This window comes from Prionailurus bengalensis, chromosome F2 (assembly GCF_016509475.1).
Source record: "Prionailurus bengalensis isolate Pbe53 chromosome F2, Fcat_Pben_1.1_paternal_pri, whole genome shotgun sequence".
Lineage (NCBI taxonomy): Eukaryota > Metazoa > Chordata > Mammalia > Carnivora > Felidae > Prionailurus > Prionailurus bengalensis.
The window spans coordinates 35,009,824-35,032,743 of record NC_057353.1 but is presented as its reverse complement, the minus strand read 5'-3'; the positions used below and the strand labels follow the sequence as shown (position 1 = coordinate 35,032,743).

General features: G+C 35.7%; 1 protein-coding gene across 1 annotated transcript in view; it reads right to left on the bottom strand.

Moving 5' to 3' along the window:
- Nucleotides 1-22,920, bottom strand: part of LOC122495983 (cyclic nucleotide-binding domain-containing protein 1-like) — a 250,448-nt gene that overhangs the window by 84,234 nt on the left and 143,294 nt on the right. The window contains exons 4-5 of the mRNA XM_043602185.1: nt 20,612-20,749; nt 19,271-19,403 (exon numbers count right to left, since the gene is read on the bottom strand). Coding sequence (XP_043458120.1) covers nt 19,271-19,403; nt 20,612-20,749 — 271 coding nt within the window. The remainder of the gene's footprint in view (nt 1-19,270; nt 19,404-20,611; nt 20,750-22,920) is intronic.

The following is a 22,920-nucleotide window of genomic DNA, read 5'->3' as shown; positions in this document are numbered from 1 at the left end:
CCCTAAGTCTACTCTTGTGATCCATAATTTTCTTTCCCTCTTTTGTTCAGCTTCATTATTTTCCATTTTTCTATATTCTATATCACTTATTCTTTCATCTGCTTCTTCCATTCTTGTGATCATTACATCAGTCTGCTTCAAATCTTGGTTATTACATTTTTCATTTCTCTGCACTGCTCTGCAGTAAGGATCTTCCTGATGTCTTCCATGCTTTTCTCAAGCCCAGCTAGTATCCTTATCATTGTTGCTTTAAATTCTGGATCAGGCATATGATTTACACCTGTTTTGATTAGATCTCCAACTATGACCTTTTCTTGTTATTTAATTTGTAATGAATTCCTCCATCTTGGCATTTTGCCTAGGTCTCTGTTTTCTTCTGATTGGTAGAAAAGCCTTTTGTTTCCTGCTCCTGACAGTAATGGCTTTATGAAGAAGAGATCATGTAGTGTCCAGGGCCCAGTGCTTCAGAAAGTGTCTCTACTCTGTGCTGCATACACTCTGCTGCCTTGTTTTGGTTGCTCTTGCCTCAGGTCAGTCATCTGCAGAGGTTCTCCTTGCCTTAAAGGGGCAGTGTGTGGACCTTGGCCAGAGTAAGGCATGTTTTAACTAGATGTGCTCTGGTCTTCTTGTTAAAAGAGACCTGATGCTAATTCTACTAAAATGAAGCTTTATAGAATTCTATGTATGGTCAGTAGACATGGTGCATGCAAAAGTTTGTGCTGTTTTTTTTTCTGGGGAAGGGGCCCACTGCACTGGTCCTTAGGCACACCTGCCAGAGAAAAGCAGTACCCTGAAGCACAGAGGGGCAGACCTTGGTGTAAGAAGGTTATTCAGCCAGTGTTAGCATGGTACTATTTACTGAAGTTGGTTTAGGCTGAGGGGCAAGGGAAGGAAATGGCACCAGCTAGTTAGTTTCCTAACTAGGGAGAGAGGAATCCATGCTTGTTGTTGTCAAGGAAGCACTTTCAGAAGAGAGAATAATTTCCCCTCATGCATCCCAGGCATTTTTTAGATTTCTGTTTTCACACTGTATGTCTCTGGGTTGTTTGCCAACCTGGAGCAGCACAGTGCACCTTAAGCTCTATCCTGGCCAAGCCTGCTGACTTTTAAAACCCCAAATTTCAGGGACCTTGTATGGTGGGGACCTGCTCTGTTCCTCTGGGAAAGGGTCTCACTGCACTGGGACTGATGCAGGTTTAACCCAGAAAGGCAGTCATGCCAGAGCACAAGGAAGGGGATTTGGAGCAAAGCAGACTAAACAGTCAGTGACCAGGTTAGCTGCCCTCAGCAGATGTTTTTGTGCCTATGCTGTGTAGTGGGAGAGGGATATGGTGCCCACCAGTTATTTTTCCTTGGAGAGTCAATGCCACATCTCACAGATGTGCTCCAATAAGTATGAACAATCTCTCCCCATGTACCTTAGGTGGGATCCTCAGATCACCCAGTCTGCCCCAGGGTTGCTTGCGGGCCTTCTCTCCAGGTGTAGGGCAGTGCCCTCAGGTCTCTATCCCAGCCAAGCCCAATGACCTCTAAAACTCCAGCTTTTGAGCTCCACTGATTGCAAAAACTTATGAAAATCATCCCCTCTCAGTTTCCCAGACAATAGCTTTGTGGAAGTGTTCTCCTTGTGTGTATCCCTGTGCACTCCACTCTCTCTTGGCTTTCTCTCTGTGACCAGGGCTGCCGCTCCTCTGCAGCACCTGCAGTCCATTTCTCCCCCAAATTACATTTCCATACTTCCCACCTTCCTCAATGTGACTCCTTCTCTCCCTCTAGTTGTACAGTTTGTTCTATCAGTCCTCAGGTCAATTTCTTGGTATTCAGAATGATTTGATGGTTAGCTTAAGGCCATGTTTGAGGTATAAGGTAAGCCTAGGGTCCTCCTACTACACAGCCATCTTAACTCCCTCCTCCAATTAATATTTCAACAGAGAGTCATTCCTGCTTCTTTATTTCATCTTATTAGACATACTCAAGATCTCATTATACACCAAAGGAACTCTTTGGTCTAATGCATGCTCTTTGCCTGGACAGATCTTTAGGGGAAATTTCATTTGTTTTCATACATTAATGAACGGGGCCTTAGAGTTTAGAAGCAAGTAAAATAACCTCTTTTCTATTTTCGCTCTCTCTCTCCTCCCCCCTTAAAATCTATAATACATCAAATATTAATTACCTAACTACTTGAATTATTCTGGGTCTGTCTTTGTCATCTTATCTCTCCAAATGTGAAAGAACCTTCCAAAAATCATATTATCTTCAAAGCTGATGAAAATTGTCAAACCCAAGATGGTAAGGGCTTCTATCAATGCATCTGCCAGTGGGAGAATGATTTGGTGCATCACAGAATCCAATAAAAATAGCTTCTTTATTCAGTAGATTCCTTTGGATTTGTATAAAGCAAATAATAATAATTATTTATTTATATAATTATAAAAATAAATATATTATGGAATATCTTCAAAATACAGAAAAGTAGAAAAAAGCAATCAATACTATCAAGAAACAAAAATTATTAACAATTCATAAATAATAGTTACAGTACATTACAATATTTAGCATTTAAAGTCCTACTCTGAAATTTTTAGATACTACTTTTATTAAGGTGAATGGTATTTATAATTAACATCTCTATGAATTTGAATGTCCATATACTTGGTATGCTTAGAAAAAAAGTTATGTCCTATATTTGGTTTGTAAAATGTGAGGAAATGGAATTGTGTCATTTTAATTTTTTTTGGTGGAGGAAAATGCAACTTTACTTCTAAATGTCAAGAGATAGAATGCCAAAATTCAATTACCTTAATAAGGGACATTATAATTTTTTTTAATGTTTATTTATTCTTGAGACAGAGACAGAGCATGAACAGCAGAGGGTCAGGGAGAGAGGGAGACACAGAATCTGAAACAGGCTCCAGGCTCTGAGCTGTCAGCACAGAGCCCGACGTGGGGCTCAAACCTCTGAACTGTGAGATCATGACCTGAGCCGAAGTCGGATGCCTAACCAACTAAGCCACCCAAGTGCCCCAGGGACATTATAATTTTTATAATGATAAAATAAAAGAGACAATGGTCATATGTGGGAAGTAGAAAGTTCTATAAAGAGCTTCAGCATTGCCTGGGTTGCTCATGAAAAGTTCTGTTTACTCATAAGAAAGTTGAATAGATGAGTGTTCTATTATTAAAATATATTTAATTATATCCTGTTTCCAAGGGATTTGAATTAATTAAATAAATGCTTAATTTATCTTAATTTAATTTCTATCTATCAGCAGGATAATTATTTAAATCAGTAGCAATTTTTTACTTTACATAATTGTTTAAAATATTGTTCACCTTTATCATACTGTTATCACAATTAGAGGGGTAAATTTAAAGTGAAAAATGAAAATACCTACTTCCTACAAAGCATATTTGGATGTATTCTATGGATATTAGTATATCTTTGTCAAATTGCAAGATCAATTGAGAACAAAATCAATGGTTTTATAGTGCATAGTTATATTAGTTTCCTGCAGATACTGTAATAAATTGTCACAAACTAGGTGGCTTAAACCTGTGAAGTTTAGGGACACCTGGGTGGCTTAGTCAGCTAAGCGTCTGACTCTTGATTTGCTCAGGTCATGATCTCACAATCATAGGTTTCTGTCTAGCATCAGGCTCTGTGCCGAGTGTGGAGACTGCTTGGGAGTCTCTCTCTCCCTCTCTTTCTGCCCCTCTTGCCCTCTCTCTCTCTCAAAATAAATAACCATTAAAAAAATCTTAAAAAAGCCTGTGAAGTTTATTTATTGGTAGTTCTGGAGGCCAGGTTTCTGAAATCAATGTGTCAACAGTGTCCTTCCCCCTCCAAAGAATCACTAAGAGTGGGCTAGAGGGAAATCTTTTCCCTCTGTTAGCCTCTTGTGGTTGCTGGCCTTAGTGTTCTAGCCTGCTAGCTCATCACTCCAATCTATTCATATCACCTTCTCTTCTGCTTGTGTTTCAATTAAATTCCCCTTGCATTCTTCTTTTAAAGATACATAGAAGGCAGACAGGACCCACCTGGATAATCCAGGATAAGGTCTTCTTCTCAACAGCCTTAAGGTTACACATCTTTTGCCATGTAAAGTAATATTCACACGTTCTAGGATTAGGAAGTGAATATATCTTTGGGGAGTCATTTCTTCTGCCTATTACAATAATAAAAGGTGTAATTTAACTACAATATTTAATTTTGTATTTATCAAACTGTTCAAATTCTTGAAATTTTTCATATGTGAGTATCATGTTTACCAAATAAGAACTTCCTCAAACTGATCTTTTCAAACAAGAAATATGTTTAGGTCTTAATAGCAATGCATTTTATTTTCTATTGGCAAAATTTTCAGAATTTTGCATCCAGACTCTAATACTTAAGACTTAGCGGGGAATTTTTAAGTTTATTTATTTATTTTGTGGAAGAGAGAGGGTGGGGAGGGAGAGAGAAAGAGGGAGAGAGAATCCTAAGCAGTCTCTGTGCTGTCAGAGCAGAGCATGACAACGACAGTCTATCTTACCAACTGTGAGATCATGACCTGAGGTGAAATCAAGAGTTGGAGGCTTTGACTAAGCCACCCGGGCACCCTAAAGCTTAGTTTTAAAGATCTCATGTACATGCATCCAGATCCACATGTTTTATACATGGGCAAATAATTAATTATTTAGTAAAACAAAATTTCACAATGAAAATTAACAGAAACATTATATTTAATGATATTTCTATCCACAATATTTCTGAAGTAATTTTTGAAAGCTCTTATGATAACATTAGAAGCTGTTTTCACAGAATGTTAAAATTACTGAATTTTATCTAGCAGTTACACATTTCTGTCATGAATTATTACTCTAGCAAAAAGATGTACTACCAAATCATGAGGAAACAGTTTTTGTTTTTTGTTGTCTTTTTAAAAAAAATCAGCTGTTTCATGGGAGAAAGTTAAAATTTCTTGAGTCACAATGGAAACTGTAATATAGAAAGATCCAAGTAGAAATATTGGAACATACTTGAATTATCTTCACAAATATGTTTAGAAAATAAAGTAATAAAAACACACATAATTTGAGTTTGTACCTAAAGATAGTCAATAGCACCATAAATCCTTTAATATAAATAAAAATTAATATGAAGCTGAAAAAACAAGCTGTGATCAGGCCCTTCAGCACTCTTGGGAACATTTGCAGATGGAAACAACTAGAGGGCCTGGGTTTTAATGACCAAAACAAAAGGGAAGAAAAAAATGTGTTCTCTTACTAGTTAGGGAATAAGAACACACATGCTACATAATAAAAACATAAATTACAAATATCTGTCAATGAAAACATGAGTTACAAATATCTGTCCATAGCCAAACAAGTCACTGAGAAAGATATGTGTAGCTTGGGCTCTGAGTAGGACAAAAGCAAGCCTCTCACAAACATTTATAAATAGTGGCTTGCACTCACAAAAGACTTAGGAATGGGGATGGGGTGGTCTATATTTAAATATCTCTGGGAAATACTAGGAATGTTTTATTCTAACTTGGAGGTAGTGGGTGAGAGCACAGGCCCATTTAAATTTATGTTTGAGAATCCTACCCAGTGTTTTTAATATGACATACCCAGATACACATACATCATACCCAGACATACCCAGATACACATACATCAGTGCAGCAACAAACTACTCTGTTTGAAATTAAAAACAAAAGAAAGCATTTCATACAAGCACAGATTGCCAAGGGTACTAAAGAATAGAGAAAATGTATTTGAAAAGATCTATTCTATACGATACCCTGAATAATCAAAATGCTTCCACATTAATTTCTTTCTATTATTAGTATCACTGATGCCTTTTATCTCTTTGCCTCTGCACTAGCAAAATAGACTTTTGTTTTCCACTGCTTCTCTCCTTTCAACAATCATTCAATATTGCTTAGTCTGATTCATTCTTCTAAAACTTTTACCTCCTTAGGTAGCTTTTACTATTCAAAAACCTTTAATGACACCAAGTTAGCTATAAAATAAAATACAAGACATGAATATGGAATTTAAAATACATCAGACTATTTATAGTTGTTACTAGGATCACAATGATCACAAAGAAGCACTTTAACTCAGTTGGGCTGTTTGACCCACTCTGCTAAATCATCTGCAAGGCATATATTGGCTCATGTTAATTTTCCCTTCTTTCCTAGAATTATCACTCCTACCCACTGTCCAATCATAACCAAAAAATCCTTTCTTCCATTTAACTTCTACTATATCTGTTGGAAAATAGTCACTTAACAATTATCATGGTAAATAATATATATGTCCAGAGATACTGATAATTATTCTATGCAAGATATTTGTGATCCATCTAATTACCTTAAAATTACAGTCTTTTATTTTTTCTAATTATTAAATCTCATACAATCAAATCTAAAGTCAAACTATCCTACATTGTAATAAATGCATTGTACCTACTCAATATTTAATTTTATGTAATTTTAGAATGCATTTCTTTTTAACTCGACAAAAAGCAATTAATACAGTGATTTCTACATAGTAGATATTCAATAAAAATATGAATTGATTAAAGCAAAATGAAGAATTTCTAAAAAAGCATTTATTTACAAAAGAGATAAACTGATGGAATGGATGAGACTAAAGGACTATTTTTGGTTCCTAAGTACAGAACACAGAGTCCTTCTAACTAGATTTAAATAAAAGGAGGATTATTAGAAGGTATTAAGAAGGTGCAGGAGGACCATGAAACCAGGTTTCAATACTACCAAAAAAAAAAAATCAGCCAGTGGAAAGGCCCACCCACAATATAGAGCTCTTCTAAAGGAAACCTCTCTCTCCTAGGCATCACTTGTAATGCTAGAGGCAAAATCAGAACCACCACCCTCATCACCATGCCTATAAAAAGACCTGCTCCATGACTTCTTGCAAATATTATACAACTGTATTCATTCGACATAAGACAGGCCATAGTCAAAATTAAATATTTTTTAAAAGATTCTAGGAGATGTAGTCTTTAGCTTTTCTAGATTCTACAGTAGAGAAAGGCAGGTAAAAAGTGCTTGAAAGTGGCACTAATCAATATAATCTGCAGTGCCTATCATACTAAGAAAATGTTTCTTATAGCAATATTTATTTAAAAAAAGTGTATACAATGACAAATACAGAAAGAATTGACTAGTATTTACTAAAACCTATTAAAAGTATTTTATTAAAAGTATTTACTAAAACCTATTTATAGCAATTCTATTTACCAAGTACATCGTGCCAAGCTATCAAGAAAAATGTCAAGAGAATGAGAAGACAAGCCAAAGATTGGGAGAAAATATTTTCAAAAGACATTTATAATAATGCACTGTTATCCAAAATATACAAATAACTCTGAACAATAACAAAAAAAATCTGATTAATAAAACAGGCCAAAGACCTTAACAGATACCTCATAAAAGAAGATGCCTAGATTAGAAATAAGCACATGAACATATGCTTCACTCAAATGTTATCAAGGAAATGCACATAAAACAACAATGAAATACCACTACAAATCTACTTGAAAGGCCGAATTCCAGAACACTGACAATATCAAATGCTGATGCTGATGTGGAGTCACAAAATCTCATTGCTGATGGAAATGCAAAAGAGTGCACCCATTTTAGAAGACAGTTTGGCAATTTCTTACAAAACTAAACATATTCTTCTTAATATATTATCCAGGAATTGTGCTCCTTGACATATATCTAAAAGAGTTGAAAAGTTATGTCCATACAAAAACCTGCATACCGATGTTTATAACAGCTTCATTTAAATGGCAAAACTTGGAAGCAACAAAGACGTCTTTCACTAGGTGGAGGGATAAATACACTGTGGTATATCCAGGTAATATAATATTATTGAGTATTAAAAAGAAATGAGCTATCAAACAATGAAAAGAAATGGAGAAACATTAAATATATATTATTGAGTGAAAGAGACCATTCTAAAAAGGTTACATACTGTACAATTCCAATTTTCTGAGACATTGGAAATGGGAAAACCATTTAAAAAACTACACAGCAAAAAGATGTAGTTGCCAGTGGTTAGGGAGCATGGAGGAATGGATGTGTGGAATGCAGATAATTTGGGGGGCAATGAAACTACTCTATATGATACTATGATGGTGGATAAATGTCATTATACATTCACCCAACCCAGAGAATGTCCAACACCAGGAGTGAAATGTAAAGTAAACTATGGGCTTTGGTTTATGATGTTTCAATGATAATGATGGTTTACTGTAGATTCATTAATTGTAACAATGTAACAGTTTCATGAAGTATGTTAAGGGTGGAGAATTCCAGGAGGAGGAGTCAACATGGTGGAGAAGTAAGGGGACCCAAAATTGTCTTGTTAAACATTATCTCAAACACAGCACTATTGAGGCCAGGAGGCTTGGAATTCCATGAATCCAGGCTATAGAGTGACAAAAACATCTCCAGTGCCCCATGACAACAACTTGATGGGCCATAGGGGCATGATTGTGAATTGGGAGAGATAAAACCGGTGGCATAGGCGTGGAGGTCAGGGATCTCCTGTGGACAGACAAAAGGAAGAGAAAGAGAGGCTGTGGAAGTATAGGATTGTATTTGGACAAGAGAAAAACCATGGACTGGGAAAGGGAAAAAATGGAGAAAGAACCAATTTCTAGAGGCTGTGGAAGTATAGGATTGTATTTGGACAAGAGAAAAACCATGGACTGGGAAAGGGAAAAAATGGAGAAAGAACCAATTTCTAACTTAATCCAGGGTTGTGGGGTTTTCTCCAGACTGGGTCCTGCCTTCTGTACATAAACCTGGGGTTGGTGGGGCGGGGGTAGCCAGCCCTGGGCTCGGTAGCAAGCTCAGAGGTGCAGTATGAGAGAGTAGTCCCCTCCCTTGAGTGCTGTGGGAAAGTATATAGCTGCTCCAAGGACAAAATACCCTGCAGGCACCTGCCAGCCAGAGGCCCTTTGTCTGCTTGCAGGGTGGAGTGGCACTACCCCAGAACCAGGGTGCACAGAGCAGGATCTTCTAAGACACTGGGGTTTGGGTACGAGCCCAGCACCAGGGAGGCAAGGGAGACTATGGAAAAGGACAAACGAGCTGATCATGCCCTTGCAGCACTGTGATAATGGCCTTAACAGAGTGGTGTGAGACACCCAGTCTAGGGAGGAGAGACTGGGGTGTCACCATTTTTCTCCCCATCACCAACAAGGTCACTTTTTAATATAGTAGTGCTTGCAGGTGCAGGACTATAGCTACATGACAAGCTATAAAAATGAATGAATGAATGAATGAATGAATGAATGAATAGATAGATAGATAAATAAATAAATGACAGAAAACTAGCCAAAATGTTGAAACGGAAGAATTCTCCTCAAAAGAAATTCCAGGAAGAAATGACAGCTAGAGAATTGCTCAAAATAGATATAAACAATATATCTGATTAAGAATTTAGAATAAGAGTCAAAAGATTAATAGCTTGGCTTGAAAAAAGCAGGGAACAGACAGTGGGTCCACACTGGAGGCAGGACCTGCCTATACCAAACCATGCTGATAACTGTGCATCTACAGGAGCAAGACTGACACTGACCAGACCAGACAGCCCCTCTTCCAGACAAGCACAGCCACCGGTTCCAAGGCACCATCAGATATCAGTCCAATGGTTTTGTATTTTCTGATTTGATTCTTGGTCAAGAATATATTTGTTTTTCTTTCTTTTCTTCCTGTTATTTCTTCCCTTCTCTATTCTGTTTTTTGTTTGTTTAAGCAGACATTTTTAATGTATTATTTTTATATCTCTTCTTTATCTCCTTCTTCTTTATTTTCCTCTCTGTCACTCTGGTTTAAGCCATATAGTTTCTCTGATTCTCTGCCTGGTCAATTTTTTTTCTTTTCTTTTTCCCCACCCCTGTTATTTCTCTCTTTGGCTTCTTCCACCATCCCCCACTTTTTAAACTTTTTCCAGGACTACCTAAATGAACAAATCAAAGCACTACTGGTAGAAGGTCCAAACCACCACTACAAGTAGGAAGATAAAACAACCAGAGTCACAACAACAGAGATCACACAACACACTCCAAAAACACTTCCTGAAGGGCCAGGCCATGGACATGTATGACCTCTTTTTAATATAGTAGTGCTCACATGTGCAGAACATGTGACAAGCTATTAAAACACATAAAGGACAGAAAACTAGCCAAAATGATGAAACGGAAGAATTCTCCTCAAAAGAAATTCCAGGAAGAAATGACAGCTAGAGAATTGCTCATAACAGATATAAACAATATATCTGATCAAAAATTTAGAATAAGAGTCATAAGATTAATAGCTTGGCTTGAAAATAGCATAGAAGACAGCAGAGAATCTATTGCTGCAGAGATCAGGGAACTAGGAAATAGTCATGATAAATTAAGAAATGCTGTAAATGAGGTGCAAAATAAACTAGATGCAGTGACAGAAAGGATAGGGGAAGCAGAGAGGAGAATAAGTGAAATAGAAGATAAAATTAGAAAATGATGAAGCTGAGAAAAAGAGATATAAGAAAATACTAGATCACAAGGGGAGAATCAGAGAACTAAGTGATTCAATGACACATAATAATATCTGTATCACAGGAATTACAGAAGAATAAAATAGAGAGAAAGGGGCAAAAGGTTTACTTGAACAAATTATAGCTGAGAACTGCCCTAATGTTGGGAAGGAGGCAGACATCCAAATCCAAGATGCATAGAGAACTTCCCTCATATTTAACAAGAATAGGTTTTCTTCACAACATATCATAGTGAAACTGGCAAAATATAAAAATAGAGAATTCTGAAAGCAGCTAGGAACAAACAGGTCTTAACCTACAAGGGTAGGCACATAAGGGTATTAGCAGACCCATCCATGAAAGTCGGCAGACCAGAAGGGAGTAGCAAGAAATATTCAGTGTGCTTAATAGGAAAAATATGCAGCCAAGAATCCTTTATCCAGCAAGGCTGTCATTTAGAATAGAAGGAGAAATAAAGGATTTCCCAGACAAAGAAAAACTGAGGGAGTTCATAACCATTAAACCAGCAATGCAAGAGATCTTAAGGGGGACTCTATAAGTGGAATACTGCAAACACTACAAAGAACCAGAGACAGCACCACAAGCATGAAATCTACAGATAGCACAATGACACTAAATCCATATCTTTCAATAATAACTCTGAGTGTAAATGGACTAAATGCCCCAATCAAAAGACATAGGGTATCAGAATGGATAAAAAAATAATAAGATCTATCTATATGCTGTCGACAAAAGACTCATTTTAGACATAAGGGCATCTTCAGATTGAAAGTGAGAGGATGGAGAACTATCTACCATGCTACTGCAAGTCAAAAGAAAGCTGGAATAGCCATACATATATCAGACAAACTAGATTTTAAACTAAAGTCTGTAACAAGAGATGAAGAAGGACACCGCATCATAATTAAGGGGTCTATCCATCAAGAAGAGCGACCAATTGTAAATGTTTATGCCCCCAATTGGGAGATACCCAAATATATAAATCAATTAATCACAAACATAACCAATCTTATTGATAAGAATACGGTAATTGCAGGGGGACTTTAATACTCCATTTACAACAGTGAACAGATTATCTAGGCAGAAAATCAATAAAGAAACAATCACCTTGAATGATACACTGGAACAGATGGACTTGACAGATATATTCAGAACTATTCATACAAAAGCACCAGAATACACACTCTTCTCCAGTGCACATGGAACATTCCCCAAGACACATCACGTACTGGGTCACAAAACCCTCAATAAATACAAAAGAATTTAGATCATACAATGCATATTTTCAGATCACAACACTATGAAACTTCAGAAAAGCCTCCAATAGCATGGAGGTTAGAGAAAATACTACTAAAGAATGAATGTGTCAACCAGGCAATTAAAACAGAAATGTAAAAAATATATGGAAGCAGATGAAAATGAAAACACAATAGTCCAAACTCTTTGGGATGCAACAAAGGAAGTCCTAAGAGGAACATACATTGAAACCAGGCCTATGCAAAAACAAACTAACTAACTAACAAAAATCCCAAATATAAAACCTAACTGCACACTTTAGGAACTAGAAACAGAACAGCAAAGAAACCCCAAAGCCAGCAGAAGAAGAAATAAAGATTAGAGCAGAAATAAATAATACAGAAAAAAAACCATATTAGAACAGATCAATGGATCTAAGAGCTGTTTTTTTTAAGAAAAATAACAAAACTGATAAACCCCAACCCCCTAGCCAGACTTCTCAAAAAGAAGAGAGAACCCAAATAGATAAAATCATGAATGAAAGAGGAAAGAAAGATAACAACACCACAGAAATACAAACAATTATTAGAGAATACTATGAAAAATTATATGCCCACAAAATGGACAACCTGGAAGAAATGAACAAATTCAGACACCCACACACTACCAAAACTCAAACGGGAAGAAATAGAAAATTTGAACAGACCCATAACCAGCAAAGAAATTGAATCAGTTATCAAAAGTCTTCCAACAAATAAGAGTCCTGGGCCAGATGGCTTCCCAGGGGAATTCTAACATATATTTAAAGTAGAGTTAATACCTTTCCTTCCCAAGTTGTCCAAAAAAACAGATCAGAAGGAAAGTTTCTGGACTCATTCTATGAAGCCAGTATTAGCTTGATTCCCAAACCAGATAGAGACCCCACTAAAAAGGAGAATTACAGGCCAATATCCCTGATGAACATGGATGCAAAAATTCTCAACAAGATACTAGCAAATAGAATTCAACAACATATTAAAATAATTATGTACCATGATCAAGTGGGATTCATTCCTGGGCTGCAGGGCTGGTTCAATATTCACAAATCAATCAATGTGATGCATCACATTAATAGAAGAAAGGATGAGAACCACATGATCCTGTCAATCGATGCAGAAAAAGCATTTGACAAAATACAGCATCCTTTCTTAATATAAACCCTCAAGAAAATCAGTATAGAAGGAACATACCTTAACATCATAAAAGCCATATGTGAAAAGCCTACAGCTAATATTATCCTTAATGGGAAAAAACTGAAAGATTTCCCCCTGAGTTCAGGAACACTACAGGAATGTCCACTCTCACCACTATTGTTTAACATAGTGTTAGAAGTCCTAGCCTCAGCAATCAGACAACAAAATGAAATAAAAGGCATCCAAATTGGCAAAGAAGAATTTAAACTTTCATTTTTCATAGATGATATGATACTCTATGTGGAAAACCTGACAGACTCCACAAAAAGGCTGCCAGAACTGATATATGAATTCAGCAAAGTCGCGGGATACAAAATCAATGTACAGAAATCTGTTGCATTTCTATACACCAATAATGAATCAACAGAAAGACAAATAAAGAAACTGATACCATTCACAATTGCACCAAGAACCATAAAATACCTAGGAATAAACCTAACCACAGATGTAAAAGATCTGTGTGGTGAAAATTATAGAAAACTTATGAAAGAAATTAAAGAAGACAGAAAGAAATGGAAAAACATTCCATGCTCATGGATTGGAGGAAAAAATATTGTTAAAATGTCAATACTACCCAAAACAATCTACACATTCAATGCAATCCCAATCAAAATTGTACCAGCATTCTTCTCAAAGCTAGAACAAGCAATCCTAAAATTTGTATGGAACCACAAAAGACCCCAAATAGCCAAAGTAATATTGAAGAAGAAAACCAAAGTGGGAGGCATCACAATCCCAGACTTTAGCCTCTACTACTAAGCTATAATCAAGACGGTAGGGTATTGGCACAGAAACAGATACATAGACCAACGGAATAGAATAGAGACCCCAGAATGAGACCCACAAATGTATGGCCAACTAATCTTTGACAAGGCAGGGAAGAGTATCCAATAGAAAAAAGACAGTCTCTTTAGCAAGTGGTGTTGGGAGAACTGGACAGCATCATGCAGAAGAATGAAACTGGATCACTTTCTTACACCATACACAAAAATAAACTCAAAATTGATAAAAGACCTAAATGTGAGACAGGAAACCATCAAAACCATAGAGGAGAAAACAGGCAACAACCTTTTGACCTCAGTTGCAGCAACTTCTTACTTGACATGTCTCTGAAAGCAAGGGAAATAAAAGCAAAAATAACCTACTGAGACTTCACCAAGATAAAAAGCTTCTGCACTGCAAAGGAAACAATAAACAAAACTAAAAGGCAACCTACAGAATGGGAGAAGTTATTTGTAAATGACATACCAGATAAAGGGTTGGTATACAAATCTATAAAGAACTTATCAAACTCAACACATGAAAAACAAATAATCCAGTGAAAAAATGGGCAGAAGACATGAATAGACACTTTTCCAAAAAGACCTCCAGATTGCCAACAGACACATGATGAGTTCAACATCACTCATCATCAGAGAAATACAAATCAAAATCACATTGAGATATGACCTCACACCGGTCAGAGTGGCTAAAATTAACAACAGGAAACATTGTTGGGGACAATGTGGAGAAACAGGAACCCTCTTGCACTGTTGGTGTGAATGAAAACTGGTACAGCTGCTCTGGAAAACAGTGTGGAGGTTCCTCAAAAAATGAAAAATAGAAATGCCCTACGACCCAGCAGTAGCACTGCTAGGAATTTACCCAAGGGATACAGGAGTGCTGATGCATAGGGGTACATGTACTCCAATGTTCATAGTAGCGCTTTCAATAATAGCCAAATTATGGAAAAAGCCTAAATGTCCATCAGCTGATGAATGGATAAAGAAGACGTGGTTTATATATACAATGGCATACTACTTGGCAATGAGAAAAAATAAAATCTTGCCATTTGCAACAATGTGGATGGAACTGCAGGGTATTATGCTAAGTGAAATAAGTCAGGCAGAGAAAGACAGATACCATACGTTTTTACTCATATGTGGATCCTGAGAAACTTAACAGAAGACCATAGGGGAGGGGAAGGGGGAAAAAAGTTACAGAGAGGGAAGGAGGCAAACCATAAGAGACTCTTAAATACAGAGAACAAACTGAGGGTTGATGGTGGGGGTGTTGCAGGGAAGAGGGGAAAATGGGTGATGGGCATTAAGGAGGGCACTTGTTGGGATGAGCAGTGGGTGTTTTATGAAAGCGATGAAACATGGGAATCTACTTCTGAAGCCAAGAGCACACTGTATACACTGTATGTTAGCTAACTTGACAGTAAATTATATTAAAAATAAAATCATGGTAGCCATTCTCAAAAGGCAAAAAAAAAAAGTGGGAAATGCTATGTAAGACTGGGGATAGGGGGTATATGTGAAATATCTGTACCTTCGGCTCACTTTTGCTGAGATCCTATAAGTGCTCTAAACTGTAAAGTCTATTAAGAAAACATTAAGTGAATTAATATATTACATTAGAAAATATCTACCTAATGCAAAAAATAGCCATAAAAAAGGAATGGAAGAAAAAAAACCATCAGGATCAATAGCACTTCTAAGCACCAACTTTTTTCTGGGATGCTCAAAAGTGTGCACTGGGGCTGAGAATATAAAACCCCACAGAATGATCTGTAAGATACTGAAGCCAAAAACTTATTGGAACTCAGAGCCCAGAACTTTACCTTTTTATTAGGTAGAATTTCAAAGTATATATCCTGTGTCTGAAGCTCTCCGCTTTTGGTTTGTGAAGACTAGATATCGTTTTTACTATTAGTATAATGGCATATTTTATCTTTCAGAACTAAGTTGACTACCACTTTTTTTTAAGTATCTCTAGTTATTGTTTGCTATGTCAAATTTTGCCTGGAAAAGACAGAGCATACTGATATAGGTAGGATAACAATAAAATATACATAAATAGTTGATTGATGCCAACTTAATTTACTATTTTTTATTCTACACAATAACCACAGAAACTGGCTGATTAGTGAAATACGCTGGTTCTTATTTTTTCAGCCAGTCATACTTTGAAAAAAATAACACCTGTGAAGACTTTAATTGGTGTGATAGGAACTGGATATGCCCAAATTACAAGCAACATTGTACACATCTATTACAGTCAGGATCCATTGGCATGTGAAGCTTAAGTAAGAAGACTGAGGAAGTTAACAAAGGAAATTGAGCCAGAAATACACTTCACTTATTTCATAGATTGCTAAAGATTAATCCTAAATTCTATCACTCTTTTGAATAATTAAATCTCTCTGAAACTTCATCCAATATATATTCCTAAAAGATCAAAATACACATAATTATGCTTTGGAAATCATACTGGTGCTAATTTTAAACCTAGATAATAAAAGTATAATTTGAGCAACAGTCTCTACATTTTCTGATAAAAATTCAAAATCTTGAGGAAAGTCGAGAAGTATTACATCTAATGCTTCTCTTTGATATATCAAGTTTGTCACTACCATAAAAGAAAATTTGATTAGGTTGACAGAACTTATTCTTCACCTAGGTATGTTTATTTATAAGAACCACAGTATTTCAGGGCTGAAACGGGCTTTGAAGATCATTTATTGTTATTGTCATTCTTCTCTAAGGAGGACAAATGATTTTTAAAACTGTATAAATGTAAGCACCACATATTTGTATTTAGGAATCAGTGGCAAAATAATGCTACTTTTGACTTATTCAATATAATCACAGACTGTCCAATGCAATAGATAGATTCCACCATTATTCTTATTTTTTTCTCTTTTTTGTTTGCTTTATTTTTTTAAATATTTATTTTTGAGAGAGACAGAGACAGAGCATGAGCAGGGGAGGGACAGAGAGAGAGGGAGACACAGAATCCAAAGCAGGCTCCAGGCTCTGAGCTATGAGCACAGAGCCCAACGCAGGGCTCAAACTCATGAGCCATGAGGTCGTGACCCGAGCCAAAGTCAGATGCTTAACCAACTGAGACACCCAGGCACCCCTCCACCACTATTTTTAAAGACCTTTACTAAAAAGAAGTTGAAACCAGCATTAGTCTAAAAAATTGCATCAAGTCAGTACCTCCTTAACATTCTGATGCTAAGTTTAAATATCTTAGGTTGATATTTTAGACTGAGACACATATTAGTCATCATTAGTAATCAAATGAATTAAAAGCTCATAATTATTCCCCATATACACCTAAAAATATTAATGTACTCACATATAGACAAGACTGAAGTATTATTTTTTATACAAAATAGTCTTGGGATTGAGGCATGGACCAAAATGTGATATTTCTGATACCAAAGGAGGAACTCATGATAAATCAAAACATTCATATTAAAGAATATATATTTCTATTCAATAAAATATGCTGAATTTATAAATGTTCAATACTTTTTTTTCCCAAGTCAGTTTACTACTTGCTTTTTTATATATACTGTTGGCCAAAAATGGCATTAATAACTCATTAGAAAAAATGTTTCATGAACAAAAATACATCAAAAATTCAATTTTTACAAGCATGATAAAATATGTGTTTGGCTAAATATGGGTTAAACATTGTATTTCAAAACTGTGATAAATAAAAACATAAAAAAAAAAGCACAGGAAAGAAATTTGGAACAAATTTAGTAAAGAGTTATAATCTCACTAAATTATTTTGTTTAATGTTTATTTTTGAAAGGGAGAAAGGGAGAGAGCGCATGAGCAGGAGAGGGGCAGAGAGAAAGAGAGACAGAGAATCCCAAGCAGGCTCCATGGTGTCAGTGCACAGCCTGACACAGGGCTTGAACCCATGAACTGTGAGATCATGACCTGGGCTGAAACCGGGAGTCGGCCACTTCACTGACTAAGCCACCCAGGTGCCCCTCACCAAATTTAACAAGTTTATTAGAGAATCTTAGGTTTTCAAGCATAGCCTTGCCTGTAGTCATATTTACTTTTTTCTTATAAAACAACCCTCCATATTGGTGCTATGTTGTACCTCACTTTTCTATTATACGTTGACTCACTCAAAGGACATCTTTGCCAGGTTTTCCTTAACTTCACCATATTTTTATCATTAACAGTCACAGTATGGAATTAGCAACTCAGACTCATTCTTTTTAGAATTTAATTTTAAGTTTATCTGAAATATTCACCTCCTCCTAGTGCTATATCCCTCACTACACTTAACGGCTCTGAAACTTGAAATGGAAGTATTTCTCTCAAACACTACCTCTTCCATTATAATCTTAGGTACAAATACTCCACTGTTTCACTAAGAGAAAAGCCAGGCAAGGCTACAAACCTCTCTCTATTATCTTAGGGACTCCTTACTGGAGGAGATCTAAGGCTGCTCTGACCCACCTACCACAGTTCCTCTTGTATCAGTGTCTTAGTCAGTTTGGGCTGCTATAACAAAATCCTATAGACTGGACGGCTTAAACAACATTTTTTTCTCACAGTTTTGGATACTGTGAAGTCCTAGATACAGATGGCAGTAGATTCAGTGTCTGGTAAGATCTCTCTTTCTTATTTGCAGATACCTGCCTTCTTGTATCCCCATATGGGTAAGAGAGAGAGAGATCATCTCTCTCATGTCTCTTCTTATAAAGGCACTAATCCCATTCATGAGGGCTCCACTCTAGTGACTTAATCACTTGTCAAAGGCTCCACCTCCAAACAGCATCATATTGGGGATTAGGCCTTAAACATATTAATTTTGGGAGGCATAAACATTGAGTCCATAACAGGTAACATTTCTTATTAATGGGCTCTCATAGATAGAAACAATTCTACAAAATGACTTAATGCTGCCTACGCTTTTTTTGTATGTGTAACCAGGAAATCCACACATCCCTGTCATGCTGAATATTGGACATGATGGCAGCTTCACTGCTGCTACCCCTTAGCTCAGCCTATTCTCTGTATTTTCCACTGATAATGTATAGCACAGGTACAGATAAGGAAACTTGCAGTAGGCATTCAATCAGGAAAACAGGAAAAATGGATATAACTTCTCACTGCATTTCTCCTTCTTTGGTCTTTGATTGACTGTAAGGACAATAGAGCAAGAAGGGCAGCGCCATGGGGAAATAGAGAGACGTGGAAATAAGGCCAGTCCTAAGATCTTCAAGCCAATACAGAATGATTTTTTAATAAAAAAACAGGCAGGATTCTAAATGTCTAATTAAAAGGTCACATTAAGTAAATTAATGTGCTTAAGTACATCAAGTAAAATAATATGAAGAAATGTTATATCAAACATTAAAACAATGAAAGATTACAAATGCCAGTACTATGTTATATAAAGATGATGATTCAAAATTGCATTAAACTCACCATGACCTGGAGGAAATTTTTTCCATTTAATGAGTGCAACTAGCTCACATATGGATAAAGTCGGCCACTCCTCATAATATGGACATTTATGAATTAATTTCATCTTTTCTTTATTTCCAAGCTTTATGTTTTCCTGAAAAAGTCATTAAAAAAGAAGGAAAATGTATAGCAGATAGATAAATGGCATAACAGAAAAATAAAGGTTATATAGCACAAAATACATTTGAATTTTATAGGAGCATCATTCCAAGACCACATAACCATATTGAAATTTTAGTCTTCTGGTGTGCTACTAAAATTATATTTTCCCACCTTTCATAATATTTTTAGACTTCCATAAATATTTTTGCATTTCTTAAAAATCTTGTCATAATCCAGACTAAACTCAAAAGTTGTACATGATAATATCAAATAATTGATACTTATATTTTGAAAATAAAACATACCAAATATTGTTAGAAGTGAGTGACTCTGAATTCAGGGATTTGGAAGGAAGTTGAATTCTGAGATAGTCGTCTGTACCACTGACACTGAGACCACTATATCAAAAGAAATCCTGACTATTTTTAGAGACCTAAGTCAAGAAGATGGATGACTCACCATCTCCCTCCAACCAAAGAACCCAACTGTAGCCGATGCCAGTGCCTTATTGCACCAGCACCAGACTTAGACCCTTTCAAGAAAAGCTGGCAGAGCAGAACAATGGGGGCCTTTTGATGCAGTCACTTATACAAACTTTCTCTGCCATCAGGTGAGGAGAAATAAAAAAAGCGAAAATTTTGTATTTGACTTAAGGAGAGTAAGTTGGTAAACTTGAAGTAAATAAATTATCTTAATGTAGCAGAATTAGGGGATCAGAATTAAGTTGTGATCACCTATTCATGCAACTCTGGGTTTTGAATGTCTATTAAAGCGATAAAATAGCATGCCAATTATTCCCAACTGTTTTTTTTTTTTTCAGGTGGACTGTACAGATTTAGAGATCTGTCCGTATGATTGTCTGGTATCCCTAACACATGACATGCTGTTGACAACCAAAACATGCTTGTTGAATGAATATATGAATAAATGGATGCATAAATGAATGGATTTAAAATTCATGAAAAACCAAAAGTGCTCAAAATACACATAAAATATATTCATAGAGACCTTTCTTTCTATTTCAACTACCCATCATCATCAGAAACTTAAGTAATGTTCACCAAATAAACCACATTTTTATTGTCTCCAAGTCAAGTTATATTAAAAAATAAAAGAAACGTGGACATCTTATGTCTAGAGGCAAAACTTAGCTTGAATTTATGCATCTATTGTGTTAATATAGATTAGATATGATCATACCGATTTTAACCTCACATAATCCTTTGCTGGGATTTTAAGAATTTCACAATCTTCTTCTGTGATCACTGAGTACTCCTTTGTGTCTGATTCAGTCTGAGCTATAACTTCCAGGGTTCCAAAGGTACTCCATTGTCGAAGCTATAAAAATATGGAGGCAACTTAAACTTCATTATCATTCATCAACATAAAAATACCACTGATTGTGACAGGAGCAGTCTAGAAGAGTCTGAAAAAGCACTGATTGCAGGTCAAACTCCGAGTCTATGAAAAAAGGGGATCTAAACAGTCTTGCATGGGTGTCATACTTCTGCCCAATGTTACCTTCCCAGGGCAAGAAAAATTCCCATTTTCTCACTAGCATGAAGAAAATAACTGTAAGAATAGATCTTCTGTTTTACCCACTGATTCATTTTAAGTACATAGAATAATGCTTGGAACATAGTAGCCATTCAATAAATATTTGTTGAAAGAGTGAGGAAATAGAACTTATATACTTGGTCTTCTGCTTATTTTATTATCCTCATATGTTGGTAGTAATAATGAAAATGAATATAGTGTTATGCAATATATAAATCACTGGCATATATATACACATGTAGGATGTCCTAATTTATTATGTAAAAGATAAATATTTAGCATGCCAAAATGTTACTCTAGAGTACTTAATTGTAAATAAGATATATATTATAGATAGATAGATAGATAGATAGATAGATAGATAGATAATTATCATAGATAATGTATATCTATGAAATTGAGAAGCTTCTTAGGGAAAACATCAGGTCTATATGGTTAAGATGATATGAGAGGACATCTGCTCCTACATTTCAGATCCATAGAAAGGCTGAACAGTTATCTTTTTAGTTGAATGGATAGCTGAGATTTAATCTGCAAGTCCAGAAATAAAGAGGGATTTTAAACAGTCACTGCTGAAGCAAAGTGGTTCACAGTGATATCAGACTAGAATAAAGGCCAAAGGGGGTGAATTCCAGGGTTTGTCATACATTTGGGAATAGGAGATGAGACTTAGAACCATGGAAAGTGAGGAACTGGAATTGGGCCTTCTTGCATAAAGTCTAGGAACTTGGAGGATCACCTATATGTGACATGGAGGGAACAAAACCTTTAACCACTAATCCAGCTGTGGAACTGGGAACAGCTGTCATAAAATCAAGATTCTAGGTCTATAAATTGTGTGAGTGCAGAGTATACATTTACAAATAGTACAGGACTCAAAGCTAAAAGATTACTGTAAATTCTGTTACACAACTAGAAAAACAGCTAAGATCCAGGAAAGTATAAATTTAAAACCTTAGGTATGAATTGAGGAAAAAAGGAACTCACATAGGAAGCAATCCCTGCTAATAACAAAATCACAGTAAAAAATTATAAGCCTCGCAAGTGAAAAAAAAACCCCTACAATGGTAAGTCAACAAAGAACTTTAAAAAATGAACAACATAAAGAAACTATATACAATTAATATATTAGATCATGAAACCAGAGAATGACATTATGGAAGCAAAAAGGCATTTTGCAAAAGAACAAAATTAAGCTTTTTAAAGTAATAAAGAGTTATTTAAAAAACTCAATGGACACATTGGTTAAAACTAAGGAAACAATTCATGAAATGGATAAAATATGAGAAAAATTATTCAGAATAATCATTCAGAAGGAATCTGAAATGAGATTTTAAAAGATATGGAAGATAGATGGAGACCATTCATCATACAGCTACTACGATTTCCAGAAGAAACCAAAAATAATGGGAGAGGAGTAATTATTACATTAAGTGATAATGGCACTAAATTTTCCAGAATAGTGTAGAGGTGAGTCTTAGAAATGAAGTAATACACAACATCTCAATGTATATTTGTATCTTGCATTCCTGCTCAGGTTTTGGTGTAGTCCATTAGTCTTTCTCCTCCACGTCCCCCTTCATTATCTTGTTAGACATCAGAAAATTCAAGTAGATAGTTTTTACATACATTTTTCCAGATTTTCTAATTGTTTTTAGGATAAGACTTAGTTTGAATTACCTAATAAGCCCTTATGAAAGCAAAAGTCCTCCACAACTTTGAATAATATTCTTAAGGCTTTCTTTCTTGATGCATTAACCAATATCATCAAACTCCTTAATATTATTAGGAAAATATTACATTTCTAATACCCTTTACACACTGTATATATGTAAACATTGTTTACACTGAATTATTGTATAGCTGAATTATTTTTAAAAATTACTAATATTTACACTTCCATTCCATTATATAACTATGGTCACCTTCAAAGTACTCAAAAAAAAAAACTT